The sequence below is a fragment of the Balaenoptera physalus genome (assembly GCF_965194825.1).
Source record: "Balaenoptera physalus genome assembly, chromosome: 11".
NCBI lineage: Eukaryota > Metazoa > Chordata > Mammalia > Artiodactyla > Balaenopteridae > Balaenoptera > Balaenoptera physalus.
The window spans coordinates 20,847,797-20,875,512 of NC_138896.1; the positions used below are offsets into that span (position 1 = coordinate 20,847,797).

The following is a 27,716-nucleotide window of genomic DNA, read 5'->3' on the forward strand; positions in this document are numbered from 1 at the left end:
GCAAAATAAATCATGTGTTTTCATTAAAACAGCCTATTAAGAAGAGATCATTCCAAGAATATAAGGCTAGTCAAATATTATTAATAATAACTATGATGAACTTACATAAACTTATTCAAATTTCATCACAGCACCTTGAGGCTCTATTATTAACCCCATTTTACAGGTGAAATACTGAAGCCACAGAGAGTTAAGTCACTTGCCCAAGAACACACAGCTGTAAAGAGAGCAGATCCAGGAGTCTGGTTCTATGATTAAAATACATTTGATCAAACTCATTACATTCCCATAAAAATAAAAAATCAAAATGGGATAGCTTAATGCCATAAAAGTACAAGAGCCACCAACACCAGCAACATACCTAATGGTGTAATGTGAGAAGTATTCCCAGTAGATTCAGATATGGCAGGAGTGCCCACTCTCTCCGTTCCTATTTACCATTGTTTAGAAACTGCCAGTGAATAAAATTACCCAAGAGAATAGAGTACGTGTTACAAACGGCAAAAAGAATCACCTATTTTTTCCATTATTTGCACATAACGTGTGTATGTGTTTAATTTTCTTGTCTAAACCTAAGGGGGAAAAACAAGATGAAAATGATAGGGAAAAGGACACAGTTATGGAACCAACAAAAAGTACTTTAAAAACCTGTGTGTGACTTAACTGAAGATAATTATAAAATTCCACCCTGGGACAGAGAAAAAGACTTGAATACATGGGGAGCCATCCCTGTTCTTGGCTGAGAGAAGGCAATACTAGAAATATGGCAATCCCTCTTAATTTAATCTGCCATATCAATATGATATTGATCAAAATTCTAGTGTAAATTTTGTGGATGGGGAGGGGAGAGTCAACTAAATGTTCCCAGAATTAAACCAAAGGTAGGGATCTGTCAATTCCTGGAACCTAACAAGAATATTGCTACACACGAGGGAACAGTGCTGGACACTCCAGCTATGTTTGCTCCCTTGCAGGAGCCAGGAAACGGGGCGCCCACATGCCTTGAGGACAGTGACCACACATTATACCTCTGAGATTTCTCTCCAGGGATAATCAATCAATCCTGCCAGCTGTTGTCAAACTAATCTATCAGGACTCAACCCCAGGGATAACCCCAGAGTTCCCATGGATCACTGGAAAATTTTTTGCAAGCCTAGATTATAATACCAGGATGATGTTTAAATACTTCTATAGTCTAACCTAACCTTCCTTTCAAACCTCATCTCCTCCCAGCCCCCGAACATATTAATCTGTCATGTTCCTGGTTACATATGGTACCAAAAGCCATCCCAGCTGCCCAAGTGGGGCACTTGGGAATCATTTCCAACAACTTTTCTCTCTTACAATCCATATCCAATCAATCACAGCTTCCAGCTAATTCTTTCTCTAAATTCACTTCTTTCCATTCCTGCTCTCATCAGCTTATCCCAGGACCCTGCCTGGAAAACTCTTTCTTAATGCTTGCTCTGGCCAGTTCTGTACATTCTTTAAGTCTCTGCTTAAGTAACGCTTCTGAGGGAATTATCCACCCCCTGTATTCCCAGACACCTACAAAGTCACATCTGCTCTCTATTTCTGCTTCACAGACAGACTGCAATCTTCTCCCACTTACAGACTTAGAAAGGGTGGGAGAAAAGCACCCTGAATGTAAGACTCTCTGTACCCTCTTTTCTTAGGCTTTTGTTCAGTCTGACATGGGCTGGACCTTATTGTGCATCTCTGTAATTTTTCGATTTCCACCCAACAAATGAACATGAGCATTGCCTTGCCAGCTATGGTGAACAACACAGCTCCACCCAGCCCACCCAGTATCTCCACAGAGAGGCTGCCCACTGACTTCCAGGACAACTGGAATGAAACTCTGAATGAATTTAAGGCAGTGGTAAGTCTAATGAGACTCTGGATCCTTTCTTTGGCTCAAATGTTTGGACCTAAAGAGTTATGTACAGTAAGTCCCCTACATACGAGTGAGTTCTGTTCCAAGAGCTCGTTCGTAAGTCCAACAAAGCCTAGGTACCCAACTAACACAATTGGCTCTATGGTACTGTACTGTAATAGGTTTATAATACTTTTTGCACAAATAATACATAACAAACAAACAAAAAATAAAACATTTTTAATCTTACAGTACAATACCTTGAAAAGTACAGTAGCACAGTACAACAGCTGGCATACAGAGGCTGGCATCAAGTGAACAGTCAAGGAGAGTTACTGACTGGAGGAGGGAGAGGAGGTGGGAGATGGTAGAGCTGAAGGATTGTCAGCAAAAGGAGACGGAGGGCAAGCTGCAATTTCACTCACGCCTGACGTTGATGGCACAGGTTCTGGCTCCTTGCTGTATTCAATTCTACTCTCTTGAAAAAATGATCCAGGATGTCTGGGTAGTAGCTCTTTTTTTCTCATCATAGATGACATGGTAGCACCGGATTGCATTCTGAACGGCTGCTGCAACCTTCGTGTACCGTTCTATGTTTGGGTCCTGTGCCTCAAAACTAACAATGCTTCCTCAAACAAAGAAACCCCCTTGCCGTTTCCTGAATCATGAATCCCTTCGGTTCTACAGTTACTTCTTCTTTCTCTTGTCTCTCTTTGTTCTTTCTCTGGGCCTCCAATTCCACCAGGTCTTCATTAGTAAGCTCCTCGTGTTGCACAGCAAGGATTCAATGAAGTCATCCTCTTGCAGATCTAGCTCCATCTTCTCGCTGAGGGTCACTATGTTGCTGAAGACCTCTTTGGACTCCTCATCCACCTTCTTAAATCCACGAAAATCGTGAACAAACTGCAAGCAAAGGTTCTTCCAAACCCCATTCATGGTGATGGCCGTAACCTCACTCCAAGTAAAGTCAATGTTTTTTATGGCCTTGTAGATGTTATAGTCCTTCCAAAATTGTTGCAAGGTTATTCCTGATTCATCACATCTTTACTAACTGACGAAAAGTGTGACATAAATAATATTTCTTGAAAGTCGCTATAACTTCCTGGTCCATAGGTTGGATGGATGCGCGACGTAGTATTCAGTGGCAGATGCACTACTTTGACGTTGGGATGAAAGTCGTCCATGAATGGGGTTGGCATGGAGCATTGTCGAGCAGCAAAAGAATGTTGAATGGGACATCCTTCTCCAAGCAATATCTCTCTACCTCTGGGGTAAAGTGGTGGAAAAACCAGTCCTGGAAAATAGCCTGTGTAACCCAGACATTGGGGTTGTTCTTCCACACAACAGGAAGAGAGGCCTTGGCTATGTTTTTAAGGGCTCTTGGGTTCTCTGAATGATAAACTAAGAGAGGCTTCAGCTTCATATAGCCGGAAGCATTGTCACCAAGCAACAGAGTTAACCTGTCCTTTGCTGCTTTATAGCCTGGCATCAATTTTTCCTCCTTGCTGATGTAACTTTGGTCTGGCATCCTCTTCCAGTACAGTCCTGTCTCATCCACATTAAAAACCTCCTCGGGTAAATACACACCTTCATTAATAATTTCTCGAAGCATTTCAGGAAATTCCTGGGCAGTTAATGTATCTGCATTTGCTGCCTTGCCACTTACTTTTATGTTGTGAAGGTTGGCTCTAGCCTTGAACCAATGAACCCAGCCATGGCTGGCATTAAAAGATGCGCCCTCTGATTCGTCATCGTGTTTCTTCTTCAAGTATTCATAAAGCTTTTAGCTTCCTCTTGACTCAGCATTAAGCTGAATGGGACTCGATGCTGATGCTGATCTTGCATCCACACACTGAGCAGTTTCTGCATCTCCTCCATCATTTTTCTATGCTTCTTCGATATTATTGTTGACATCATCAGCACAGCAGACTTCACATGTTCCACGATCTAGTCCTTGTTCTTTAGAATCGTGCTGATGGTTGAATGATTCATGTCATAAGAACGAGTGATGCCTACCTTCTTCTCACCTCGCTCCATTCTGTTAATTATTTTCACTTTTGTTTCCATCATCATCTCTTGGTGCTTCTTAGCAGTACCAGCTACATCACCACTGCTTCTACACTTGCTTGCAAACATCCTGGGCTTGAAGTAAAGATACTGTACTACTGTACTCTGTATGGTAAAGTACACAAAAGCACAACCAACTGTAGAGGATACACGCACGTGACAATGTACACCAGACACGTGAACTAACTTACGTGACTGGACATGCAAATGCACCTTCGCATCTTTGAAAGTTTGCAACTTGAAGGTACGTATGTAGGGGACTTAGTGTATTGAGCATCTACTATGTTCAAGGAACGATATTACACAATAACATAACATGTATCTGAGATTTTATCCTGACTTAGTGTCTGTAAGTGTGACTGGGGACTAAAATTAGAATGAAGGAAACAGATTTTTACCATTTAGTGGAGGTAAATTCTTCCCTTACAATGATGAAAATCACCACAAAATAAGTTTCACAGATTTATGTCTACTTTCTTCCTTCACATATTTTTTATTACCTTGCCTATGATTCTTTCTTCTTCATAGATTTTCTTTCTTTACAGGCTCTATTTTAATTGGTCAGTTAATTGTGTAGCTGGGGAAACTGTGAAAGGGGAAAGAGTATATTGGGCATATATTTAGGTTTTCTTGATAAAATTGGTAGATTGGAGGAACTGGAGAGAAGTAAAAGGAAAGAGAACTGCCAATTATTTTCTTGTATCTCAAGTCCTCATGATAAAAATTGTCAACGCTCTAGCCAAAGATAAACAGCGAGTTTCTCTTTGTCATCTAGGCTGCTACGTATGACCGGAGTCCTGAAATCCAGGGAATCATCCCTAGCTCACTCAACTATGGCTCATTCTTGGCTCCAATCCCCAGTGGCTATCTGGCTGAAATATTTGGAACCAAGTACTTGGCTGGTGCTGGCATGTTTATTACTTCAGTCCTGACCCTCTTCACTCCACTAGCAGCTGATACTGGAGTGACTTTGCTCATTGTCCTACAGATCATCCAAGGCATTGTCCAGGTACCGAGGTGTTTTCTAAGTACGAGTAGAATATAGGTTCCAAAGTGACCTCAGATAGCCAAGAATCAACTTTTTTTTTCAGGTTATGTTATTAACAAGGCAGTATTCAATCTGGGCCAGATGGGCTCCACCAACGGAAAGGAGTCAACTCATCACCATTGCTGTATCAGGTAACTGATAACTTAATTGTCACCTTATGTGCACTGTCCAAGAGTACTCTGCCATGGCCTATCAACAGAAGCCAAACCTTACATCCTAACTACTCTGTCTCCTTGCCCTAAAGCACTACCTTATACTATCTTTCTTGATCATAACCAAATGTTTACTGGACACCAAACATTCTTGCAAATGCTTTTAATTTCCTTTTAGTCTCAGAACAATCTTCCAACTCAGTTATATATAATTACTTCCATTTCACACATAAGGGAATTTGAGACACAAATAGACTAATAACTTGTCCAAAATCACACAGCTACTGAGGGTAGGAGCAGAATCTGAACCTATGTAGCCTGGGTTGCAACTTAGCTTTGTGATCAAGTCAATCTGCAGGAAGCTCAGAGAGTCCCAAGCCTGAACTTCTCACCCAGAATATCCTCACATCTTCTGTTTAGGGTCAGTGCTAGGCTCCTTCATCATCCTCCTGGTTGGTGGTCACCTCTGCCAGACCATAGGATGGCCTTATGTCTTCTATATCTTTGGTAAGTTTGTGCTTTTCAAATCTCAGAATCTTGTTTTATGACAGAGATTGCTGGGCATGATTTCTGTGATGCAAGTCATTTATGGTTAACCAAATCCTAATAGATATAAATATATAACTAAAGTTGATAATGTTCAGAGCTAATCATGTTGCGAATCTTGCAAATGATATTTAAGTTTCAATATCCTGAGTGTATAGCTAGAATAACCTGATGACTTTAAGGCATTGTAACAGTCCATCCTGCTTCTAAATTGAACCCACAAAGGATCTCGGAGGGATTTCTTTCATAAGATGCTGAAAATGTAATCTTGGTAGGATTATATTTTTAATTATGCTATTTATTTAATACATTCTTTAAAATTCTCCTATTATTAATACAACCAGAAAATTGTGGGAACGTGACCTAATCATAGGTAAGATACTGATTGGAGTAGAGAATCAACCCATAAAGGCTGCAGGACAGAGCAGATCATATGAGGTTTAGGATTGAACATAACAGACAGAGAGATGCTGTGGAAGTTTCCAAAGATCAGAGTGTTTCAGAGACAATATTCTACTGCTTCGCAATTTTGCCTTTACCCAGCCCTGGGTGGGATCTTCCCAGATGCTTTCAGCTAATGTTTGTGTTTGTTTGATTTTTGAAACATTCTCTGGAATCCCATCTGAAAACCGCCTGATTCCAGTGGGACCAGTAAATCCCACTGGGGTTTTCATTAGAGGATAATACTCTTAGATCCAGGATTCTTATAGCATCAGGCCAATACACCTGCTAGAAAAAAAAAAAGTATATGAAGATTGATTACTATAGCATATCACCCTTCAAAGGGTCTGTCATGGAAACTTCAAAAGGGCAGGTTACAAAATTTTCAAGGAATGAGAGAGGCTACTGTGCTCCTGGTTTTGAGAAAATGTAAGCAATGTGTATAAAATAAGAACTCACTAAATATTTGTTGAATCAGTGTTAATATCCTCCATCCTCAATGTGCAGCAGTACTAATTTTCATATCTCTCACTCCCCACTTGCTTTTAAGTTCCTTAATGACAAAATTATGTCTTTGTATTCTTATATTCTCAAAATCTAGCAAAATGCCTGCTGTATGGTGGCTGTTCTATATTCGTGAAAGACCGTGTAAACAACAAGCTAACAAGTGAAGAGAACTCAAGACTTTAAGATTCTAAAAAGGGAATTTTAAGATGAATCATATTTCCACTCAATACTAATAATGTTGAGTTGTCCAACACTGTAATAATGTGTATATTAGAGAAATTTCTTTGCTGAGGATGAATTTCATTCCATATCCAGAAATTATCTGGGCAATCAGCTGCACATATGTACTGCTGCTAACTCTTAAATGTTAGAGATAGATAAGAAAAGATTTAATGAAGACATAAACTTTGCAGAAACATGACTAGCAGGAGGGATGCTGACTGGTACTTCAACAGTGAGGGCGTTTTCAAGCACATGGGGCAAACACACTGATAACTTTTAACAACAACGTACAGCCTTATTATTGGTGCATTTCAAAACCTCCCCAAACTCAGTGATTTTAAACAACAAATGTTTAGTCTCTTAGTTTTGTGGGACAGCTAGGCAGCTCTGCTCTCTGTGTCTCTCATCTGTCTTGGACAATGGGTGAGCTGGAGCATGTTGTTCCTATACCAATTGATAAGACTCGAGAGGACGAGTGAAAAAATGAAGTGCTTCTTGAAGCCTAGGCTCTGAACTGTCCCATGTCATTGGCAAAAGCAAGTTCCATGGCCAAGACCAAAGTCAAGTGGTGAGGAAGTACCCTCCACCTATGATAGGGCTATGCAAGGGATAGATGCAGGAAGGAGTGGAGTATGGGGGCCATTCTGTTAACCACAGGAATCATCTCAGGGCAGAATCAAACTGATAGAACTCCAATCCTGTGCTAAGCAGGTCCTCGTGTTTTTTTTTTTTTTTTTTTTTTTAGGTGGCATTGGCTGCATCTGTTCTTTTCTCTGGTTTGCTCTCATTTATGATGACCCCGTGAATCATCCGTTTATCAGCACTAGCGAGAAGGAATACATCATCTGTTCACTGGCTCAAGAGGTGCACAGGGGAACTCCTCTGCCATTTCCCTATGTCTCAGTGGTGAAGAGTTCAGTAGAGCAAAGTTCTGGTCTTTAGATGGAGGGGATATTTATATGTACTTTCTTCCAGGATTCTCCACCAGGCTGGTCTCTTCCCATTAAGGCTATGATCAAATCCCTACCGCTTTGGAGCATTCTCGTCTTTTATTTCAGTGACTACTGGCATTATTTTGTAATCAGGTCATACCTACCAACATACATCATTTCTGTACTTCAAGCTAACATCAGAGATGTAAGTACGGAGAAAACTCATTCTGCTCTTCTGTTGCTTCATATATAACCTTTCTTTCTCCTATGGTCATGGGCTTAGGCCAAGGACCTTCATGTAGGAAACGCAACCTGATTCACTTGAATTCTGATTCAACTCAATGTGTCCTACTGCTTATTGGGGGCAGAGTGGTATGGCTCTAGGTCAACTTGCCATTCATAGAATATCATATTTTTTAAGGAACTTATGCAGAAATTTAATGTTCAGTCCAATCAACATTTGCAAACAAGACATTCTGCTGGCAGCATAAATAATAAAGCATTAACAAAACAAAGTCTGCCTTCGAGAAAGCTGTGACAGAGAAGCATAAACAACACATGCTGAAAGTAAGACATTAATAGCACATAAAGTCCTAAATAGGACTTATACCAAAAACTTGTGGACAATGTCTTTTTAGAAAAACATTTTATTCAAGTATAACATATAAAAAGAAAAGTGCACATATGTGTACATCTCTCTGACTTTTCAAAAAATGAACAGATGCTCTGATTGGCTGAGAGGAGCCTGTCAATTCCTGCCAGATGAATGTCTCAAAATTCGTGAAGAGTATATCATCTCCTAGCTTATTAGTGACAGTTCACTAGGTCATTGAATTAGTGTTTTATTCTTGTCCTTTGTATTCAAAAAGCAGTTCTCTCATGTTGACTGGGCTCATCTGGTGAAAACACGCTGAGTGGTCAACAGAGAACTGACCTTCTTAGCAGAGGTCAGAGTCTGGGGACCATGCATGCAAGCAGGCTGGAGGTACTGATATCAGAAAGCCCAAGGATAGAGTAGCTATGGGTCTTCCCAAAGGAGTTGGGTGGGCAGCAGCGGGCAATCGAACCAGAATCCCAGGCCAGGGAATCAGGGACAGGAGGGCCAGACAAGCAGGATGCCAGTGCTGAGATTTAGACATCCTGAGGCTGGCTGTTGGAAGTGATTGGTCCCTGGCATGAAGCGGGGTAGGCTCTTTATCCTCAGAGGCCAAGGCTGAGGGAGAGGAGGATGAGGGAATGATTAGGACAAGTTGAGAACAGACAGTAGAGTTTTCCCAGCTTGAGAAGTCAAGAGATCTGGACTCCCATTGCTCTCAGGGTATTTTTCTCAGTAACTCACATTACCTTGATGGCCTTGGTTTACTCATCTGTAAAATAAACATCTCGGACCAGTTGACAGTGAGATCCTTTTCATTGTTTGGGTTACATACAACAAAGAACGGCCTCCTTTCCTTGCATTTTCTTTAATGGCAATTTAATTTAGGAGTTGAATTGGTAAAAACAGGGATCAACATTTTAAAAAAATATATAAAAAGGTAAAAGAATGAAAAATCTTACTCTCATTCCTGTCCCCAATCTGCCCTGTTTTCTCAGCCTTTATTATGTTATGTTCCAATTTTGATGGAAGTTTTTATCATGAATGGATATTAAGTTTTGTCACATGCTTTTTTCTGCATCAATTGAGATGATTATGTGATTTTCATCCTTCCTTTTGTTAATATGATGTCTCACATTGATTGGTTTGTGAACATTGAACCATCCTTGCCTTCCTGGAATAAATCACTTTATCATGGGGGTATGATCCTTTTTATATATTGTTGAATTTGGTTTGCTAATATTTTGTTGAGGATATTTGCTTCTATATTCATCAGAGATATTGGCCTATAATTTTCTTTTTTGTAGTGTCTTTGTCTGATTTTGGTATAGGGTACTGGTGGTCTCATAGAATGAATTTGGGAGTATTCCCCCCTCTCCAATTTTTGGAATAGTTTGAGAAAGATAGGTATGAGCTCTTCTTTAATTTTTTGTAGAACTCCCCTGTGAAGCCATTTGGTCCTGGACTTTTGTTACTGGGAGTTATTTTTAAAATTATGAATTCAATTTCACTACCAGTGATTGGTCTGTTCAGATTGTCTATTTTTGGTTCAGTCATGTATGTTTCTAGAAATTATCTATTTCTTCTAGGTTGTCCAAATTGTTGGCATATAACTGTTCATAGTATTCTCTTATGATTTTTTTTGTACCTCTGTGGTATTGGGTGGTATTTTTCCTCTTTCATTTCTTATTTTGTTTATTTGGGTCCTCTCTCTTTTCTTCTTGATGATCTTGGCTAAAGGTTTATCAAGTTTGTTTACCGTTTCAGAAAACCAAGTCTTGGTTTCACTGATCTTTTCTATAGCTATTTATTTATTTTTGGTCTATGTTTTATTTATTTCCTCTCTGATCTTTATTATTTCCTTCCTTCTGCTGACTTTGGGCTTTTTTCGTTCTCTTTCAAATACCAGATTTTGAGATTTTTCTTGTTTCTTGAGGAAGGCCTATACTGCCATAAACTAACTGCTTTTGCTGCATCCCATAGATTTTGGAGTACTGTGTTTCCATTTTCATTTGTCTCAAGGTATTTCTTATGTCCTCTTTGATGTCTTCATTGACCCCTTTTTTTTTTTTAAGTAGCATGTTCTTTAGTCTCCACATGTTTGTGTTTTTCCCATTTTTCTTCCTGTAATTGATTTCTAGTTTCATACCATTGTGGTTGGAACAAATGCCAGATATAATTGCTATCCTCTTAAGTTTGTTGAAACTTCTTTTGTAACCTGGCATGTGATCCATTCTGGAGAACATTCCATGTGCACTTGAAAAGAATGTGTATTCTGCTGGTTTTGGATGGAATGTCCTGTAAGTCCAACTGGTCTGTTGTGTCATTTAAGACCACTGTTTCCTTATTGATTTTCTGTCTGAATTATCTGTCCATTGATGTGAGGTATTAAAGTCTCCTACTATTATTGTATCATTGTCAATTTCTCCCTTTATGTCTGTTAATATTTGCTTTATATATTTAGGTGCTCCTATATTAGGTCCATATATGTTAGAAAGTGTTATATCTTCTTGTATTGATTCCTTTATCATTATATAATGCCCTTCTTTGTCTTTTGTTATAAACTTTGCTTTAAAGTCTATTTTGTCTGATATGAGTATTGCTACCCCCATTTTGTGTCATTTCCATTTGCATGAAATATCTTTTTCCATCCCCTCACTTTCAATCTGTATGTGTTTTTAGCTCTGAAGTGAGTCTTTGTGGTCAGCATACAGATGGGTCTTGTTTTTTAATCCAATTAGCCACCTTATGTCTTTTGATTAGAGCATTTAGTCCATTGACATTTTAAGTGATTATTGGTAGGTATGTACTTACTGCCGCTTTGTTTCTTGTTTTCTGATTGTTTTTATAGTTCTTTTCTGTTCCTTTATTTTTCTTTTAGTTTATTCCCTTGTGGTTTGATGATTTTTTAAGTGGTATCCTTGTGTTCCTTTCTCTCAGTTTTTTGTATCTATTGTAGGTTTCTAATTTGTGGTTACTATGAGGTTCATGTATATTTACCTATATCTACTTGTTTTAACCTGGTAGTCACTTAAGTTCAAACACATTCTAAAAGATCTACATTTTTTACTCCCCTCCTCCATGTTTTGTGTTTTGATGTCATATTTTACATCTTCATGTTTATCCCTTCACTGTTAATTGTATTTATAGTTGATTTTACAATTTTTTGTCTTTTAATCTTCATGCTAGCCTATTTAAGTGGTTGATCCACAGTCTTTACTGTCTATTTTCTTTTACTAGTGGGATTTTTGCTTTCCTATAGATTCTTTTTTTTTTTTTTTTTTTTAATTTTTTTTTTTTTTTTTTTTAAAGGAACTCCTTTATTTATTTATTTATTTATGGCTGTGTTGGGTCTTCGTTTCTGTGCGAGGGCTTTCTGTAGTTGCGGCAAGCGGGGGCCACTCTTCATCGCGGTGCACGGGCCTCTCACTATCGCGGCCTCTCTTGTTGCGGAGCACAAGCTCCAGACGCGCAGGCTCAGTAGTTGTGGCTCGCGGGCATAGTTGCTCCGCGGCATGTGGGATCCTCCCAGATCAGGGCTCGAACCCGTGTCCCCTGCATTGGCAGGCAGATTCTCAACCACTGCACCACCAGGGAAGCCGTCCTATAGATTCTTACTTCTTGTTGTAGCCTTTTCTTTTCCACTTAGAGATGACCCTTTAACATTTCTTTTTGGGTAGGTTTGGTATTGATTAACTCTTTTAGTTTTTGTTTGTCTGAGAAGTTCTTTATCTCTCCTTCAATTCTAAATGATTATCTTGCTGGGTAGAGTATCCTAGTTGCAGGTTTTTCCTTTTTGGCACTTTAAATATATCATGCCACTACCTCTGGCCTGCAAAGTTTCTGCAGAAAAATCAGCTGATAGTCTTATGGGGGTTCTCTTGTATGTGACTGTTTTTCTCTTGCTGCCTTTAGAATTCTTTTTTTATCTTTAATTTTTCCATTTTAATTATGATATGTCTTGGTGTAGGTCTGTTTAGGTTCATCTTGTTTGGGACCCTCTGTGTTTCCTGTATCTGGATATCTGTTTCTTTCTTCAGGTTTGGGAAGTTTTCAGCCATAATTTTATCAAATACATTTTTGACCTGTCTCTCTCTCTCTCTCTTCTCCTTCTAGGACTCCTATAGTGCAAATCATGGTTTGCTTAATGTTATCCTAGAGATCTCTTAAACGCTTCTGTTTTTCTTTTTGCAGCTCTGATTGGGCGATTTCCATTATTCTATCTTCCAGATCACATATGCATTCTTTTGTATCACCTAGTCAGCTGTTAATTCCTTTTACTGTGTTTTTCATTTCAGTTATTGTATTCTTCGGTTCTGGCTAGCTCTTTTTTATGTTTTCTATTTCCTTATTAAAATTATCACTGTGTTCATCTACTCTTTAATTTAGTTAGCATTCTTATTACTAATACTTTGAACTCTTATGTGGTACATTATTTCTGTTTCATTACTTGTTTTTCAGGGGTTTCCTCTTGTTCTTTCCTTTGAATTAAATTTCTCTATCTTTTCATTTTGCTTAACGTTCTCTGTCTCTATGAAATTAGGTGAAACATTTAGCTATCCTGGACTTGAAGGGGTGTCCTTGTGTGGAAGCATCCCTGTGCAGTCTGTATGTGCCCAGTGTCTTTGGTGGCACAGCTACATCTGACGATGAGCATAAGTCACTCTTCCCCCATGGTGTGCTGGCAGCTATCACCAGGGTAGGAGGTAGGGCTGGAGGTAGAAGGGCTAGAGCAAGAGCCAGTTGTGAGCCAGGGCTTCTCCTCGGTTTGGTGGCCAACACCATGCTATCAGGGTGGGGGTGTGTCCCACGTTGCTGGGTCAGAAGACCTGAGGGTTGGTCTGATCTGGCTCCATTCCCTCTACGTGTGTGCTCTCTCCCCTCCCAGCACAGGCACACTCACCCAGAGGGGAACAGTGCTGGAGCAAGAGGAGCTGGAGTGGGTGCTTGGTATGGGTTGGAGTGCAAGCTGTGGTAGTGACAGCACTAGTTGGAGTCCTGGACAGCTCCTGATCTTCTGCCTTCATAGGCACCAGCAATGTCCAGATGCTGTGCTAAGTCTGAGCTGTCTCTTTCCCTCACAACTGCATACTCCTCTCAGCCATGGCAGCCCTCTCTCCAGTGTGGAGCTGCACTGGGAGCAAGAGGGGCTGGAGCAGGTGCTCTGCTCAGGCTGGGGTGTGTGTTAGGCAGTGGTGGGAAACCAGCCAGAGTCCCTATCAGTTTCAATCTGCTTCCTCTGCCTTTTTTTGGGGAGTAAGCCAGTGTGTGCATGCTCTTCATGAGCGGAGTCTTGGTTTTTTATAGTCCTGCTATCAATCCCACAGTTTTTTGAATCAGCTAAGGGGACTTGTCCTCCTGGTGCCAGACCCTAGGGCGTAGTGCTCAGTGGTTCTCACCACTCACTCCCCAGGGAGGATCTCTGAGCCTGTGTAATTCCCCCTCCTCTTCTGTGTACCCTCCCAGGGGTGTAGGTCCCGATCTGATCACTTCTCTCCCTTCCTACCCAATTACATGAGAAACTTTCTTACAGACTTGGTTGTATAAGAGTCTTTCTGCCAGTCTCCAGTTTGTTTTCAGTGAGAATTGCTCCACATGTAGATGTATTTTTGATGTTTCATGGGGGGAGGTGAGCTCCACGTCCTCTTACTCCACTATCTTGATCTATCTCCTCTATAAACTTTTATATTTATTATCAAATTGCCCTCCGTTGGGCATTGATAATATTTGGAAGCGCCTGATTCCCCCTGGCATCACCACAGATCATGCCAAAAAACTGTTGCACTTTTGCCAGTTTGATAAGATTGTATCTCACAGTAGTTTTACTATTATGAGGGTGGATACCTTTTAATATGCTTAGAAATCACTTATTTTTCTTTTTTGTAAATGTTCCATTCATATCCTTTGACTGTTTTTCTACTGGCTTTTGTTCTTTTTAATATCTATTTCTACATGATCCTTATATATGAAGACAGCATTGGTCCATTTTTTTTTCAAATTGAACTGTATGCATATTTTTCCTCAGGCACTAAAATTATATTGGCTCATTCCAGAAATTCATATTAAAGGTGATGTGTAAATAAAAGAAAAGCTATAGATGTAGACAATTCACCCAGGGATCAATCTGTGTCATGGTGGGTGTAGTGAAGCATGCGCCTCACCTCAGCTCTGGTTCTCAGAGTGGGATGCTGTCAGCCCTGCCGTTTGTTTCTGCCGGTATCTGCATTGTCCCTGGAGGTCTACTGGCAGATTTTCTCCTCTCCAGAAAAATCCTCAGATTCAATACCATCAGGAAACTCTTCACTGCCATAGGTAAGAACCAAGGTAGACATGGGGGTGGGGGGGTCGTGGATGTGGGATGCTCAGGGCAGCTTCCTATTCACTCTGTGTTTGTTCTCCTGCCCCAGGGGTTCTCCTCCCATGTGCGTTCTTCGTGTCCCTTTTCTGGGTCAGATCCAGCTTCAGCGCCACCATGGCCTTCTTGATACTGTCTTCTGCCACCAAAAGCCTCAGCCAATCAGGAGCCCTTGTCAACTTCATGGATATTGCTCCTCGGTAGGGACCTGTGATCATCCCTAAACATGCTCTTACACATGGCTAAAATGTGACACATGCAATGGGTCACAGGAAATTTCAGCACCAGCCATACATCCAAATAATTCCTGGAAGGGACCCAAAGCTAGCCAACCTCTGTGAACTTAGTTTTTCCAGATGAAGACAGGAGAAGTCAGTGGCCACACTCACAGTTCAACTGTGGGAGACTCACACCAATTTCTTTCTGTTGGAGAATGCAGCAGTTACACAGGGCTGGATCACTGAAAGGACTCTTAAACTTCAGAGGGCGTGCTCATGTAAGGCTTTAATAAAGGTAGAGGATACAGGATAGCAGGAGAAACATTCACCTCTGATATAGGTAAATATCAGATGACTGAGACTTCCAAATATAGCTCCCAGGGACCATCCATGGACCGTTCACAGTCAATAGGACACACTTCATCTTCAGGTAATGAACCACCAAATTACATGGGAGATACCTTGGTCTCAGGGAAGCCCATGTCTCATCCAATGGGAGGTCTTTTATACCTAAAAACAAGGCTGAAAGATCAGGCTCCATAGCAGAAGACAAGAGAACATATAAACCAGCTGCCAACCATCAATCTGTACATTTTGTATAATGAATGTTTACAAGTTAGTGCAGGTTACCCCTTGGAAATCCCAGATCCTAGCACTGGATTATACTGATCACTAGTCAGTACATTTCATTCAGGTTTGACTAAGGGTCAGCACAGCTCCAGCAATCCCCAGAGATAATCATAGAGTTGCAACAGATCAGCTGAGATTAACCCTTTGCTTACAGAGGAATATTGTTTTCTCACACTTTCTCTCTCGCAGGTACAGTGCCTTACTCAGGGGACTTCACAAATCTTTTCTTACATAGCGGGAGCCATCTCTCCCACAGTTGCCGGATTTTTTATCAGTCAGGTAAGGTCAAATGTTCTGATGATTATGATATTCACAAGAGTCACCTCAAAAGATCATCCAGCCTCTCATTCTGACCTTAGGCTCAGCTCATGCAGAAAAATTCCCACATGTTCCGGGTATGGAGTGAAGGAGAATGCTCTACTGTATGAGTTTATGCCTTATGAGTTCTTAGAATGAATTTCTCATGCTAATCATCACATTTTCTAGCAATAATCATGGCCTTTCTTGTGAAGTATAGAATGGCCAACCATTCTGATTGGCTGGGGCTGAGGGGTTTCCTGGGATGTGGGACTTTCAACACTAAAACCTTGAAAGTTCCAGGCAATCTGGAAAGAGTCGGTCACCCTATGTAGAAACCCAACAAATATTTATAGAACAAATGAACGAGATGCTGAGTGGATGAGTGAATGACAGAGCGAAGGAGCAACCTGTACATTACATGTATGCTCGTCAGTGGTTAGTACAGAAATTCCTCTGCCCAGTATTGCTTACATAGTGTTTTTACATTCATACAGCCTTCCATCCTGGGAGATGCATTTAAAGTTGTCAGAATAAACAAATTCATCTGATGACAATTTCATAAGGATCAGACTGATACAGACTTTATGGGAAGAAACATGCATATGACATTCACACGACTATCATTCTTTAAGTTTCCTGTGGTTTCCACCAGTAAGCCAGGAAAATGAATGGAGAATAACAAAGAAAGGGTATTCTTTTTGACACCAAGTCCTTGTTTTTTGAAGCTTCAGTTCTCTTCCAGCCACTGACTAACACACTGTTTAAAACGGAAATTCTCAAACTGCTCTTGTTTCCCTTATTACTCACTCACTTACTCATTTATTTCTTCATTCATTCGACATATATGCAATGAACATTAGCATGTGCCATGCACTGTTTAAGTGAATAAAACAAACAGAAGTCCCTGCCCTTGTGAAGTCGGTAGGAAAGAAACCGATAGAAAACTAACAAACTAAACGAAAACATGGTATAGTGAATGGTGGTAAGCGCTAAGAAAAGAGTAGGGCAGGAGAGGAGAATAGGGCACATAAGAGGGGGTGGGATTTCAGTTTTAAGTAGGGTGGCCGAGGAAGTCTCATTGAAAAAGTAATATTTATGGGAAGCAAGTACATGGGTGAGACAAATGACTACTTTAGGGGAGGAATATTCCAGCAGAGGGAAAGGCCAGGGCACCGGAAATGTACCTGCATATTCTAAGAACAACCAGGAACATATAATGCGGGGCAGAATTGGGGATGAGGGCAGTAGAACATGGTGCCAAAGCCTTTCTGAACCAGGAGGAACAAGAACTAGGAGACTGTTAATAACTTGTAGTTTCCTGCCTCCAGGACTCAGAGTTCGGTTGGAGGAATGTCTTCTTGCTTTCAGCTGCTGTGAACATAGCAGGCCTGTTTTTCTACCTCATCTTCGGCCAAGCAGAGGTGCAGGACTGGGCTAAAGGTAGATGTGCACCCTCTTCTGAGCAAACCGAGTGACGAATTAGATGCCGGTGCTTAGTTGTTCACTGTTTGCCCTCATGGACATTCCCCTGGCTTACAATTCTACCCCAAAATGGGTTGTCCTTAAAGTACAGAAATTTCAGATTTTCCACTGGCCCATACACCTAGGACATGGAGGAGTGAGAGTTGCAAATTATGGAAAGGCTCTTTCATAAAGTCTTAGAATAAAATTTTATCTTCTTGTGCTTGTTTTCAGTTTATTTAACAATCATTTATAAGGCAACTAATGCAGAGTGGAAGACAAATAAACCCCAATTTAAAATTCATATGTGTTACTTGTTACAAACAATACATGGACAAAAGAGATGCCCACAGGGTGTGCGTGGTGGCAGGGGGTGGGGCGGGGACTGGCCTCCCAGGAATCTCCATGCCATCTTCTTCCTTGGGCTGGTGACTGCCCCTCAGTCCCAGCTTGTGTGCTGGTCCCTCTCCCCCTCAATAAGGAGTTCAGTCCCAGGCTCTCCTAGTGCTCTGTTTTACACTAAGTTTTGTAGAGAAAGGAAAAAGCACACATAAATGTCACTGAGTCCTGATACCCAGTGGATATAAGAAAGCTTTACAACAGTTTGAAGGAATAGTCTGGCTTAGTATATTTTTTCAAGTTGTTTTCTTTGTCCCAATTAGTCCTAGGCATTTGTTACACTTCTCATCTCTTGGCATAAAAATGGTGCAATTTTATAAGGAGCATAAAATTGCTCCTTACTCGTTCCTACTCTCAAAAGTCTCTGAGTAAGAGGTCTGAACAATTCCAATATCTTGCTAGGTCCAAGCACGTGGTATGAAACCACCCACCATTTGCTCTATACCTATGCTTTATCCTGAAAATAAAAACACTGCACACTCCTGGGGTTTGGGACTCAGGTAGTTTGATATTGCTGCTCTCCCTAATAGGAATACATTTTATCCACAGCATTCACAAGGCACACTTTTTGTACTTGACCAAATTCCCATTCTTTGTAACTATTTGTTACTAAGAAAATGAAAATGAAATTTCTTTTTGTGATCCTCCACCAACCACACACTCTGGTTCTGCTCAGAAGCATTCCCAGTCCTTTCAAAGAACAAGCTACCAAAACCTGTGGCAATTGGGACAGTGCTATCTGGAAAACTGGACTGAAACCTAGCTTCACCTGGTTAGCAGGTGTCCAGATCAACTCATCTGATATAATGTTCTCCAAAACCCCAAAAGGGGAAGTGGCCAAGGTGCTTAATTTGGGTATCAGTACGGGAGCCTATCTGGGGCAATGATGAGGAAGGCACACTAAAACATGCCATTCATACAAACAGACGTTTTCTGGGTTTCCCAGTAGAAACAGTTACTTACGTTGCCTAATAACTACCAGTAAGTACCCCCACATGTGTTTCTACGTGTTAAATGAATATAAACATTCCTTTAACGTAAGCAACCATGATGCGTTTTATCCACAGGAGGGAAAATGTTATGCAACACAGGTATTTCACCCAAGACTGAGAAAAAAGTTGACATCCCTCACCAAAGTGTCACTGCTTTAAGTGCACATAGTCCATCAGAAGAAATAAAGATTTCTCTGTTTCCTCTTTTCTAGGATGGCCTGTATTTGGACAAATTTATGGTGACTAATTCTGTAACAGGGTGTATGATGATGTTACATTGAAGACTTGCTGTAGGTGGCCATATATAACAGACATGAAATTCCAATGTGAGGTGTTAGGGTACCTCACAGATATTGTTCAGGATGTGATTTTTAAAAAGTCATATGGTTCTAAAACAATTTAGGATTACATAAAAGTAAAAGCCTTAGGAGAGTGGAGTTAGAGAAAGGCTTTGAAAAAATTTTTAAATGTGTGTTTTCCCTATAAGATCAAGAACAAGACAAGGATGTCCACTCTTGCCATTTCTATTCAACATCCTAGTAGAGGTTCCAGGCAGGCCATCTTGGCAAGAAAAAGAAATAAAAGGCACCTAGGCTGGAAGAGAAGAAATAAAACTATATTCACAGATGGCATAATCTTCTATATAGAAATTGTAAAGAACCGCTAAAAAACTATTTGAACTAATAAATGAGTTCAGCAAGGTTTAAGGATACAACATTGATATACATAAATCAGTCATATTTCTATATACTTGCAATGGACAATCCAAAAATTAAACTAATTTCATTTAAAGTAGCATAAAAAAGAATAAATTTAGGAATAAAGTTAACAATAGAAATGTAAGACTTATACTCTGAAAAGTATAAAACACTGTTGAAAGAAATGAGAGAAGATTTAAATGAATGAAAAGAATCGATGTTCATGGAGTGGAAGACTTCAATACTCTTAAAATGGCAAAACTCCTGAAATTGATCCATAGATTTAATGCAATTTCTATCAGAATCCCAGCAATTTCTCTGTGGAAATTGACAAGCTGATTCCAAAATTAATACAGAATTGCAAGGGACCCAGAATAGCTAAAACATTCTTGAAAAAGAAGAACCAAGTTGGAGGACTTACACTTCAAAGCTCTCTACAAAGCAACAGTAATCAAGACAGAGTTGTACTAGCATAAGGATAAACATATAGACCACTGGAATCGAATTAAGAGTCCAGAAATAAACCAAAGTGTCTATGGTCAACTGATTTTTGACAAACACGCCAAGACCATTCAATGGGGAAAGAATAGTCTTTTTAACAAATTGTCCTGGGATAACTGAATAGCTACATTCTAAAGAATGAATCTGGACCTTTAGTTCACACAATTTACAAAAATTAAAATAGACCAAAGATCTAAATGTAAGAGCTAAAACAATAAAATTCTTTGAAGAGAACATAGGGGTAAATTCTTCACAGCCTCAGACTTGGCAATGGTTTCTTAGATATAACACCAAAAGCATAAGCAACAAAAGAAAAAATTGATAATGTAGACTTCATAAATATTAAAAACTTTTGTGTGGCAAAGAACACTATCAAGAAAGTGAAAAGACAACCTCTGAATGGGAGAAACTCTGTGCAAGTCACATATCTGATAAGGGTCTTATATATAGAATATATAAACTCAACAACAAAAAGACAAACAACCCAATTAAAAAATGGGCAAAACTTGAATAAACATTTTTTTGAAGAAGATATAAAAATGACCAATATGCAATGAAAAGATGCTCACCATCATTAATCATTAGGGAGGCGGTGTTTTTGGTTCCCTTTCTAGAAACGAGCTGTAACTTTAGGCCAGGATGTATTAAAATGAGCCACTTCTGAACCAGCAGTGCCCAGGCCCCAGGCCTTGCTGTGAAGGCCTCAGCAAAGGTCAGAGCTTGGACTTTCCTTCCTGTGCTCATCCAAGTGGTGCTCTGCTTCTGAGTTTGGGTAAGAGAGGCATCAGGACAACTCGCATCAGGTCACCTAGCAGAGATCAGCCATTCCTGGGCTCAGTGAGGAGGTATGCTGTGTGGCTGACAGGGTGTTGGTGCTCCAGCTGGGTGTCAGGCCTGAGCCTCTGAAGTGGGAGAGCCGAATTCAGAAAAATGGACCACCAGTGACCTCCTGGCCCCATGTAATATCAATCGGCGAGAGCTCTCCCAGAGATCTCAATCACAATGCTAAGACCCAGCTCCACTCAACGACCAGCAACCTCCAGTGCTGGACACCCCATGCCAAACAACTAGCAAGACAGGAACAAAACCCAACTCATTAGCAGAGAGGCTGCCTAAATCATAATAAGTTCACAGACACCCCAAAACACACAACCGGATGTGGTCCTGCCCACCAGAAAGACAAGATCCAGCCTCATCCACCAGAACACAGGCACCAGTCCCCTCCACCAGAAAACCTACACAACCCACTGAATGAACCTTACCCACTGGAGGCAGACATCAAAACAATGGAAAGTACAAACCTGCAGCCTGTGAAAAGGAGACCCCAAACACAGTAAGTTAAACAAAATGAGAAGACAGAGAAATGCACAGCAGATGAAGGAGCAAAGTAAAAACCCACCAGACCAAACAAATGAAGAGGAAATAGGCAGTCTACCTGAAAAAGAATTCAGAGTAATGATAGTAAAGATGATCCAAAATCTTGGAAAGAGAATGGAGAAAATGCAAGAAACTTTTAACAAGGACCTAGAAAAACTAAAGAGCAAACAAACAATGGTGAACAACACAATAAATGAAATTAAAAATTCTCTAGAAGGAATCAATAGAAGAATAACTGAGGCAGAGGAAGGCATAAGTGACCTGGAAGATAAAGTAGTGGAAATAACTACCACAGAGCAGAATAAAGAAAAAAGAGTGAAAAGAATTGAGCACAGTCTCAGAGACCTCTGGGACAACATTAAACACACCAACATTCGAATTATAGGGGTCCCAGAAGAAGAAGAGAAAAAGAAAGGGACTGAGAAAATATTTGAAGAGATTATAGTTGAAAACTTCCCTAATATGGGAAAGGAAATAGTTAATCAAGTCCAGGAAGCACAGAGAGTCCCATACAGGATAAATCCAAGGAGAAACACGTCAAGACACATATTAATCAAACTATCAAAAATTAAATACAAAGAAAAAAATATTAAAAGCAGCAAAGGAAAAGCAAGAAATAACATACAAGGGAATCCCCATAAGGTTAACAGCTGATCTTTCAGCAGAAACTCTGCAAGCCAGAAGGGAGTGGCAGGACATATTTAAAGTGATGAAAGGGGAAAACCTACAAGCAAGATTACTCTACCCAGCAAGGATCTCATTCAGATTTGATGGAGAAATTAAAACCTTTACAGAGAAGCAAAAGCTAAGAGAATTCAGCACCACCAAATCAGCTTTACAACAAATGCTAAAGGAACTTCTCTAGGCAGGAAACACAAGAGAAGAAAAAGACCTACAATAACAAACCCAAAACAATTAAGAAAATGGTCATAGGAACATACATATCAATAATTACCTTAAATGTAAATGGATTAAATGCTCCAACCAAAAGACATAGACTGGCTGAATGGATACAAGAACAAGACCCGTATATATGCTGTCTACAAGAGACCCACTTCAGACCTAGGGACACATACAGACTGAAAGTGAGGGGATGGAAAAAGATATTCCATGTAAATGGAAATCAGAAGAAAGCTGGAGTAACAATTCTTATATCAGACAAAATAGACTTTAAAATAAAGACTACTACAAGAGACAAAGAAAGACACTACTACATAATGATCAAGGGATTAATCCAAGAAGAAGATATAACAATTGTAAATATTTATGCACCCAACATAGGAGCACCTCAATACATAAGGCAAATGCTAACAGCCATAAAAAGGGAAATCAACATTAACACAATCATAGTAGGGGACTTTAACACCCCACTTTCACCAGTGCACAGATCATCCAAAATGAAAATAAAGAAAGAAACACAAGCTTTAAATGACACATTAAACAAGATGGACTTAATTGATATTTATAGGACATTCCATCCAAAAACAACAGAATAAATTTTCTTCTCAAGTGCTCATGGAACATTCTCCAGGATAGATCATATCTTGGGTCACAAATCAAGCCTTGGTAAATTTAAGAAAATTGAAATCATATCAAGTCTTTTCCAATCACAATGCTATGAGACTAGATACGAATTACAGGAAAAAAAATCTGTAAAAAATACAAACACATGGAGGCTAAACAATACTCTACTAAATAACCAAGAGATCACTGAAGAAATCAAAGACGAAATAAAAAAATACCTAGAAACAAATGACAACGAAAACACAATGATCCAAAACCTATGGGATGCAGCAAAAGCAGTTCTAAGAGGGAAGTTTATAGCAATACAATCCTACCTCAAGAAACAAGAAACATCTCAAATAAAAAACCTAACCTTACACCTAAAGCAATTAGAGAAAGAAGAAGAAGAACAACAAAAAAACCCCAAAGTTAGCAGAAGGAAAGAAATCATAAAGATCAGATCATATATAAATGAAAAAGACATGAAAGAAACAATAGCAAAGATCAATAAAACTAAAAGCTGGTTCTTTGAGAAGATAAACAAAATTGATAAACCATTAGCCAGACTCATCAAGAAAAAAAGGGAGAAGACTCAAATCAATAGAATTCGAAATGAAAAAGGAGAAGTAACACTGATGCTGCAGAAATACAAAGGATCATGAGAGATTACGACAAGCAACTATATGCCAATAAGTTGGACAACCTGGAAGAAATGGGCAAATTCTTAGAAAAGCACAACCTTCTGAGACTGAACCAGGAAGAAATAGAAAATATAAACAGACCAATCACAAACACTGAAATTGAGACTGTGATTAAAAATTTTCCAACAAACAAAACCCCAGGACCAGATGGCTTCACAGGTGAATTCTATCAAACATTTAAAGAAGAGATAACACCTATCCTTCTCAAACTCTTCCAAAATATAGCAGAGGGAGGAACACTCCCAAACTCATTCTACGAGGCCACCATCACCCTGATACCAAAACCAGACAAAGATATCACAAAGAAAGAAAACTACAGGCCAATATCACTGATGAACATAGATGCAAAATCCTCAACAAAATACTAGCAAACAGAATCCAACAGCACATTAAAAGGATCATACACCATGATCAAGTGAGATTTATCCCAGGAATGCAAGGATTCTTCAATATATGAAAATCAATCAATGTGATAAACCATATTAACAAACTGAAGGAGAAAAATCATGTGATCATCTCAATAGATGCAGAAAAAGCTTTCAACAAAATCCAACACCCATTTATGATAAAAACCCTCCAGAACTAGGCATGGAGGGAACTTACCTCAACATAATAAAGCCCATATATGACAAACCCACAGCCAACATCGTTCTCAATGGTGAAAAACTGAAACCATTTCCTCTAAGGTCAAGAACAAGACAAGTTTGTCCACTCTCATCACTATTATTCAACATATTTTTGGAAGTTTTAGCAACAGCAATCAGAGAAGAAAAAGAAATAAAAGGAATCCAAACTGGAAAAGAAGAAGTAAAGCTGTCACTGTTTACAGATGAACTGATACTATACATAGAGAATCCTAAAGATGCCACCAGAAAACTAGTAGAGCTAATTAGTGAATTTGGTAAAGTAGCAGGATACAAAATTAATGCACAGAAATCACTTGCATTCCTATACACTAATGATGAAAAATCTGAAAGAGTTAAGGAAACACTCCCATTTACCATTGCAAAAAAGGAATAAAATACCTAGGAATAAACCTACCTAGGGAGACAAAAGACCTGTATGCAGAAAACTATAAGACACTGATGAAAGAAATTAAAGATGATACAAACAGATGGAGAGATATACCATGTTCTTGGATTGGAAGAATCAACACTGTGAAAATGCCTATAATACCCAAAGCAATCTACAGATTCAATGCAATCCCTATCAAACTACCAATGGCATTTTTCACAGAACTAGAACAAAAAATTTCACAATTTGTATGGAAACACAAAAGACCCTGAATAGCCAAAGCAATCTTGAGATAGAAAAACGGAGCTGGAGGAATCAGGGTCCCAGACTTCAGACTATACTACAAAGCTACAGTAATCAAGACAGTATGATACCGGCACAAAAACAGAAATATAGATCAATGGAACAGGATAGAAAGCGCAGAGATAAACCCATGCACCTATGATCACCTTATTTTTGATAAAGGAAGCCTGACTATACAACGGAGAAAAGATAGCCTCTTCAATAAGTGGTGCTGGGAAAACTGGACAGCTACATGTAAAAGAATGAAATTAGAACACTCCCTAACACCATACAAAAAATTAAACTTAAAATGGATTAAAGACCTAAATATAAGGCCAGACACTATGAAACTCTTAGAAGAAAATGTAGGCAGAACATTCTATGACATAAATCACAGCAAGATCCTTTTTGATCCACCTCCTAGAGAAATGGAAATACAAACAAAAATAAACAAATGGGACCTAATGAAACTTAAAAGCTTTTGCACAGCAAAGGAAACCATAAACAAGACGAAAAGACAACCCTCAGAATGGGAGAAATATTTGCAAATGAAGCAACTGACAAAGGATTAATCTCCAAAATTTACAAGCAGCTCATGCAGCTCAATATCAAAAAAACAAACAACCCAATCCAAAAATGGGCAGAAAACTTAAATAGACATTTCTCCAAAGAAGATATACAGATTGCCAACAAACACATGAAAGGATGCTCAATGTCACTAATCATTAGAGAAATGCAAATCTAAACTACAATGAGGTATCACCTCACACTGCTCAGAATGGCCATCATCAAAAAATCTACAAACAATAAATGCTTGCACTGTTGGTGGGAATGTAAATTGATACAGCCACTATGGAGAACAGTATAGAGGTTCCTTAAAAAACTAACAGTAGAACTACCATGTGACCCAGCAATCCCACTACTGGGCATATACCCTGAGAAAACCATAATTCAAAAAGAGTCATGTACCACAATGTTCATTGCAGTTCTATTTACAATAGTCAGGACATGGAAGCAACCTAAGTGTCCATCAACAGATGAATGGATAAAGAAGATGTGGCACATATATACAATGGAATATTACTCAGCCATAAAAAGAAATGAAATTGAATTATTTGTAGTGAGGTGGATGGACCTAGAGTCTGTCACACAGAGTGAAGTAAGTCAGAAAGAGAAAAACAAATACCATATGCTAACCCATATATATGGAGTCTAAAAAAAAAAGAAAGGTTTGAAGAACCTAGAGGCAGGACAGGAATAAAGACACAGACATAGAGAATGGACTTGAGGACATGAGGAGGAGGAAGGGTAAGCTGGGATGAAGTGAGAGAGTGGCATTTACATATATACACTCCCAGATGTAAAATAGAAAGCTAGTGGGAAGCAGCCACATAGCACAGGGAGATCAGCTGGGTGCTTTGTGACCACCTAGAGGGGTGGGATAGAGAGGGTGGGAGGGAGATGCAAGATGGAGGGGATATTGGGATATATGTATATAGCTGATTCACTTTGTTATACAGCAGAAACTAACACAACATTGTAAAGCAATTATACTCCAATAAAGATGTTAAAAAGAAATCATTAGAGAAACACATATCAAAACCACTTCAAACCCAATAAGATGGCCATAATAAAACAACAAAACAGGAAATAACAAATGCAAGGATGCAGAGAATTGGAACCCTCACACATTGCTTGTGGAAATGTAAAATGGTACTGCTGCTATGGAAAACAGTTAGGAGGCAAAGGCAAGTATGACAACAAACCATGAATGAAATGCTGAGAGCTCTGTGTAATGTACTTCCTTATTCACTTAGTTGTTAAAACCAAAATCTAGGTCCCATCCTTGTTTCTTCTCTCTCCTGCACAATCCATAATCTCCCTGCCATATCTGCCCAGCTCTACCTGCAGAGTCTACATCTAACTGCTTCTCACCATTCCTTCTGCCTCCATCTTAGCCCACAGCGTGAACATCTTTGACATGAACTTCTGAAACAGCCTGCCTCCCTCCCTCCACTCTTGTTTTCCTAGAGACCCTTTTCTAGAAGGTAGCCAGAGGCTCTCTATACAGCATTAATTAGGCAAGTCACCTCCCTCCTCAAAAGCATTTAATTGATCCAATTATAAATAGAATTACATTCAGACCAAGCTCTTACCATGATCTTCAAGCTCTACAGGATCTGGCCCTTAACTAGTTCCCAATGTCACTTCCCGTCACTCACTAGATTCCAACCACACTGCCCTCTGCTCTCCCTCTTAGGTAGACTGAGCTCATTCCCATCTCTAGGTCCTTCCCTTGGTTATTTTTGATGCTCGGAGCACTCTTTCCCCTGATTCTCATGAGGCTCTCCTTCTCATCACTGAAGTCTCAACACGAATGTCACGTCCTATATCTGCAACTAAAGCAGCTCTCGTGGACTCTCTCTATGATGTTACCCTCTTTCATGTTCTTTATGGGCTATTAGTACCTGGAATTGTCTTAACTTTTAAACTATAGATATCATTCATCTTCTCTCCCTGTACCCCCCTCCCCACACACCCTACCACACACAACAAAACATAAAGCTCCTTTAGGAATAGAAGTCCTGACGATGTAGCTCACTTCTCAGCACTTATAAAAATGCTTTAAAAGTATTTTTTAATCTGGTTGAATATTAGAAAGCAGGGGTTCTTAATGTGGGATCTGTGAACTTTATAGAAAAAAATTACATCTTTATATCCCCAACCTCTGGCTGAAATTTAACATTTCTATCTATTATGAATGTAGGCAACAAACCGCAGTAATATTAGCGGTACTGATGACTGACACCATTAGAAATCACAGATATCTTCTTATGTCATTACAGTTATTACCAATATCACAAAATATGCTGTTTTGCTCAACACTGTTTTGAAATTA

General features: G+C 39.5%; 2 protein-coding genes across 14 annotated transcripts in view; one reads left to right on the forward strand and one right to left on the reverse strand.

Annotated features, from left to right (window-relative positions):
• The first annotated feature begins 1,694 nt into the window (after nt 1-1,694).
• Nucleotides 1,695-20,494, forward strand: SLC17A4 (solute carrier family 17 member 4). Its single transcript, XM_082413104.1, is given in 11 exon segments — nt 1,695-1,882; nt 4,719-4,952; nt 5,035-5,122; nt 5,564-5,650; nt 7,605-7,723; nt 7,835-7,996; nt 14,566-14,698; nt 14,794-14,941; nt 15,779-15,801; nt 15,804-15,868; nt 17,218-20,494. Coding segments are annotated over 11 exon segments (1,341 nt in total). The 5' UTR covers nt 1,695-1,747; the 3' UTR covers nt 17,365-20,494.
• SLC17A1 (solute carrier family 17 member 1) overlaps nt 15,220-27,716 on the reverse strand; it is a 79,979-nt gene continuing 67,482 nt past the window's right edge. For 10 of the 13 annotated variants that reach the window (XM_082413048.1, XM_082413041.1, XM_082413047.1 and 7 more), the window contains one exon: nt 15,220-15,469. The gene's annotated coding sequence lies outside the window, so the exon portion shown is untranslated. Of the gene's footprint in view, nt 15,482-20,507; nt 20,843-27,716 lie in introns of those variants that run through there. The other 3 variants (XR_014250837.1, XM_082413044.1, XM_082413045.1) reach the window with 3 other exon arrangements.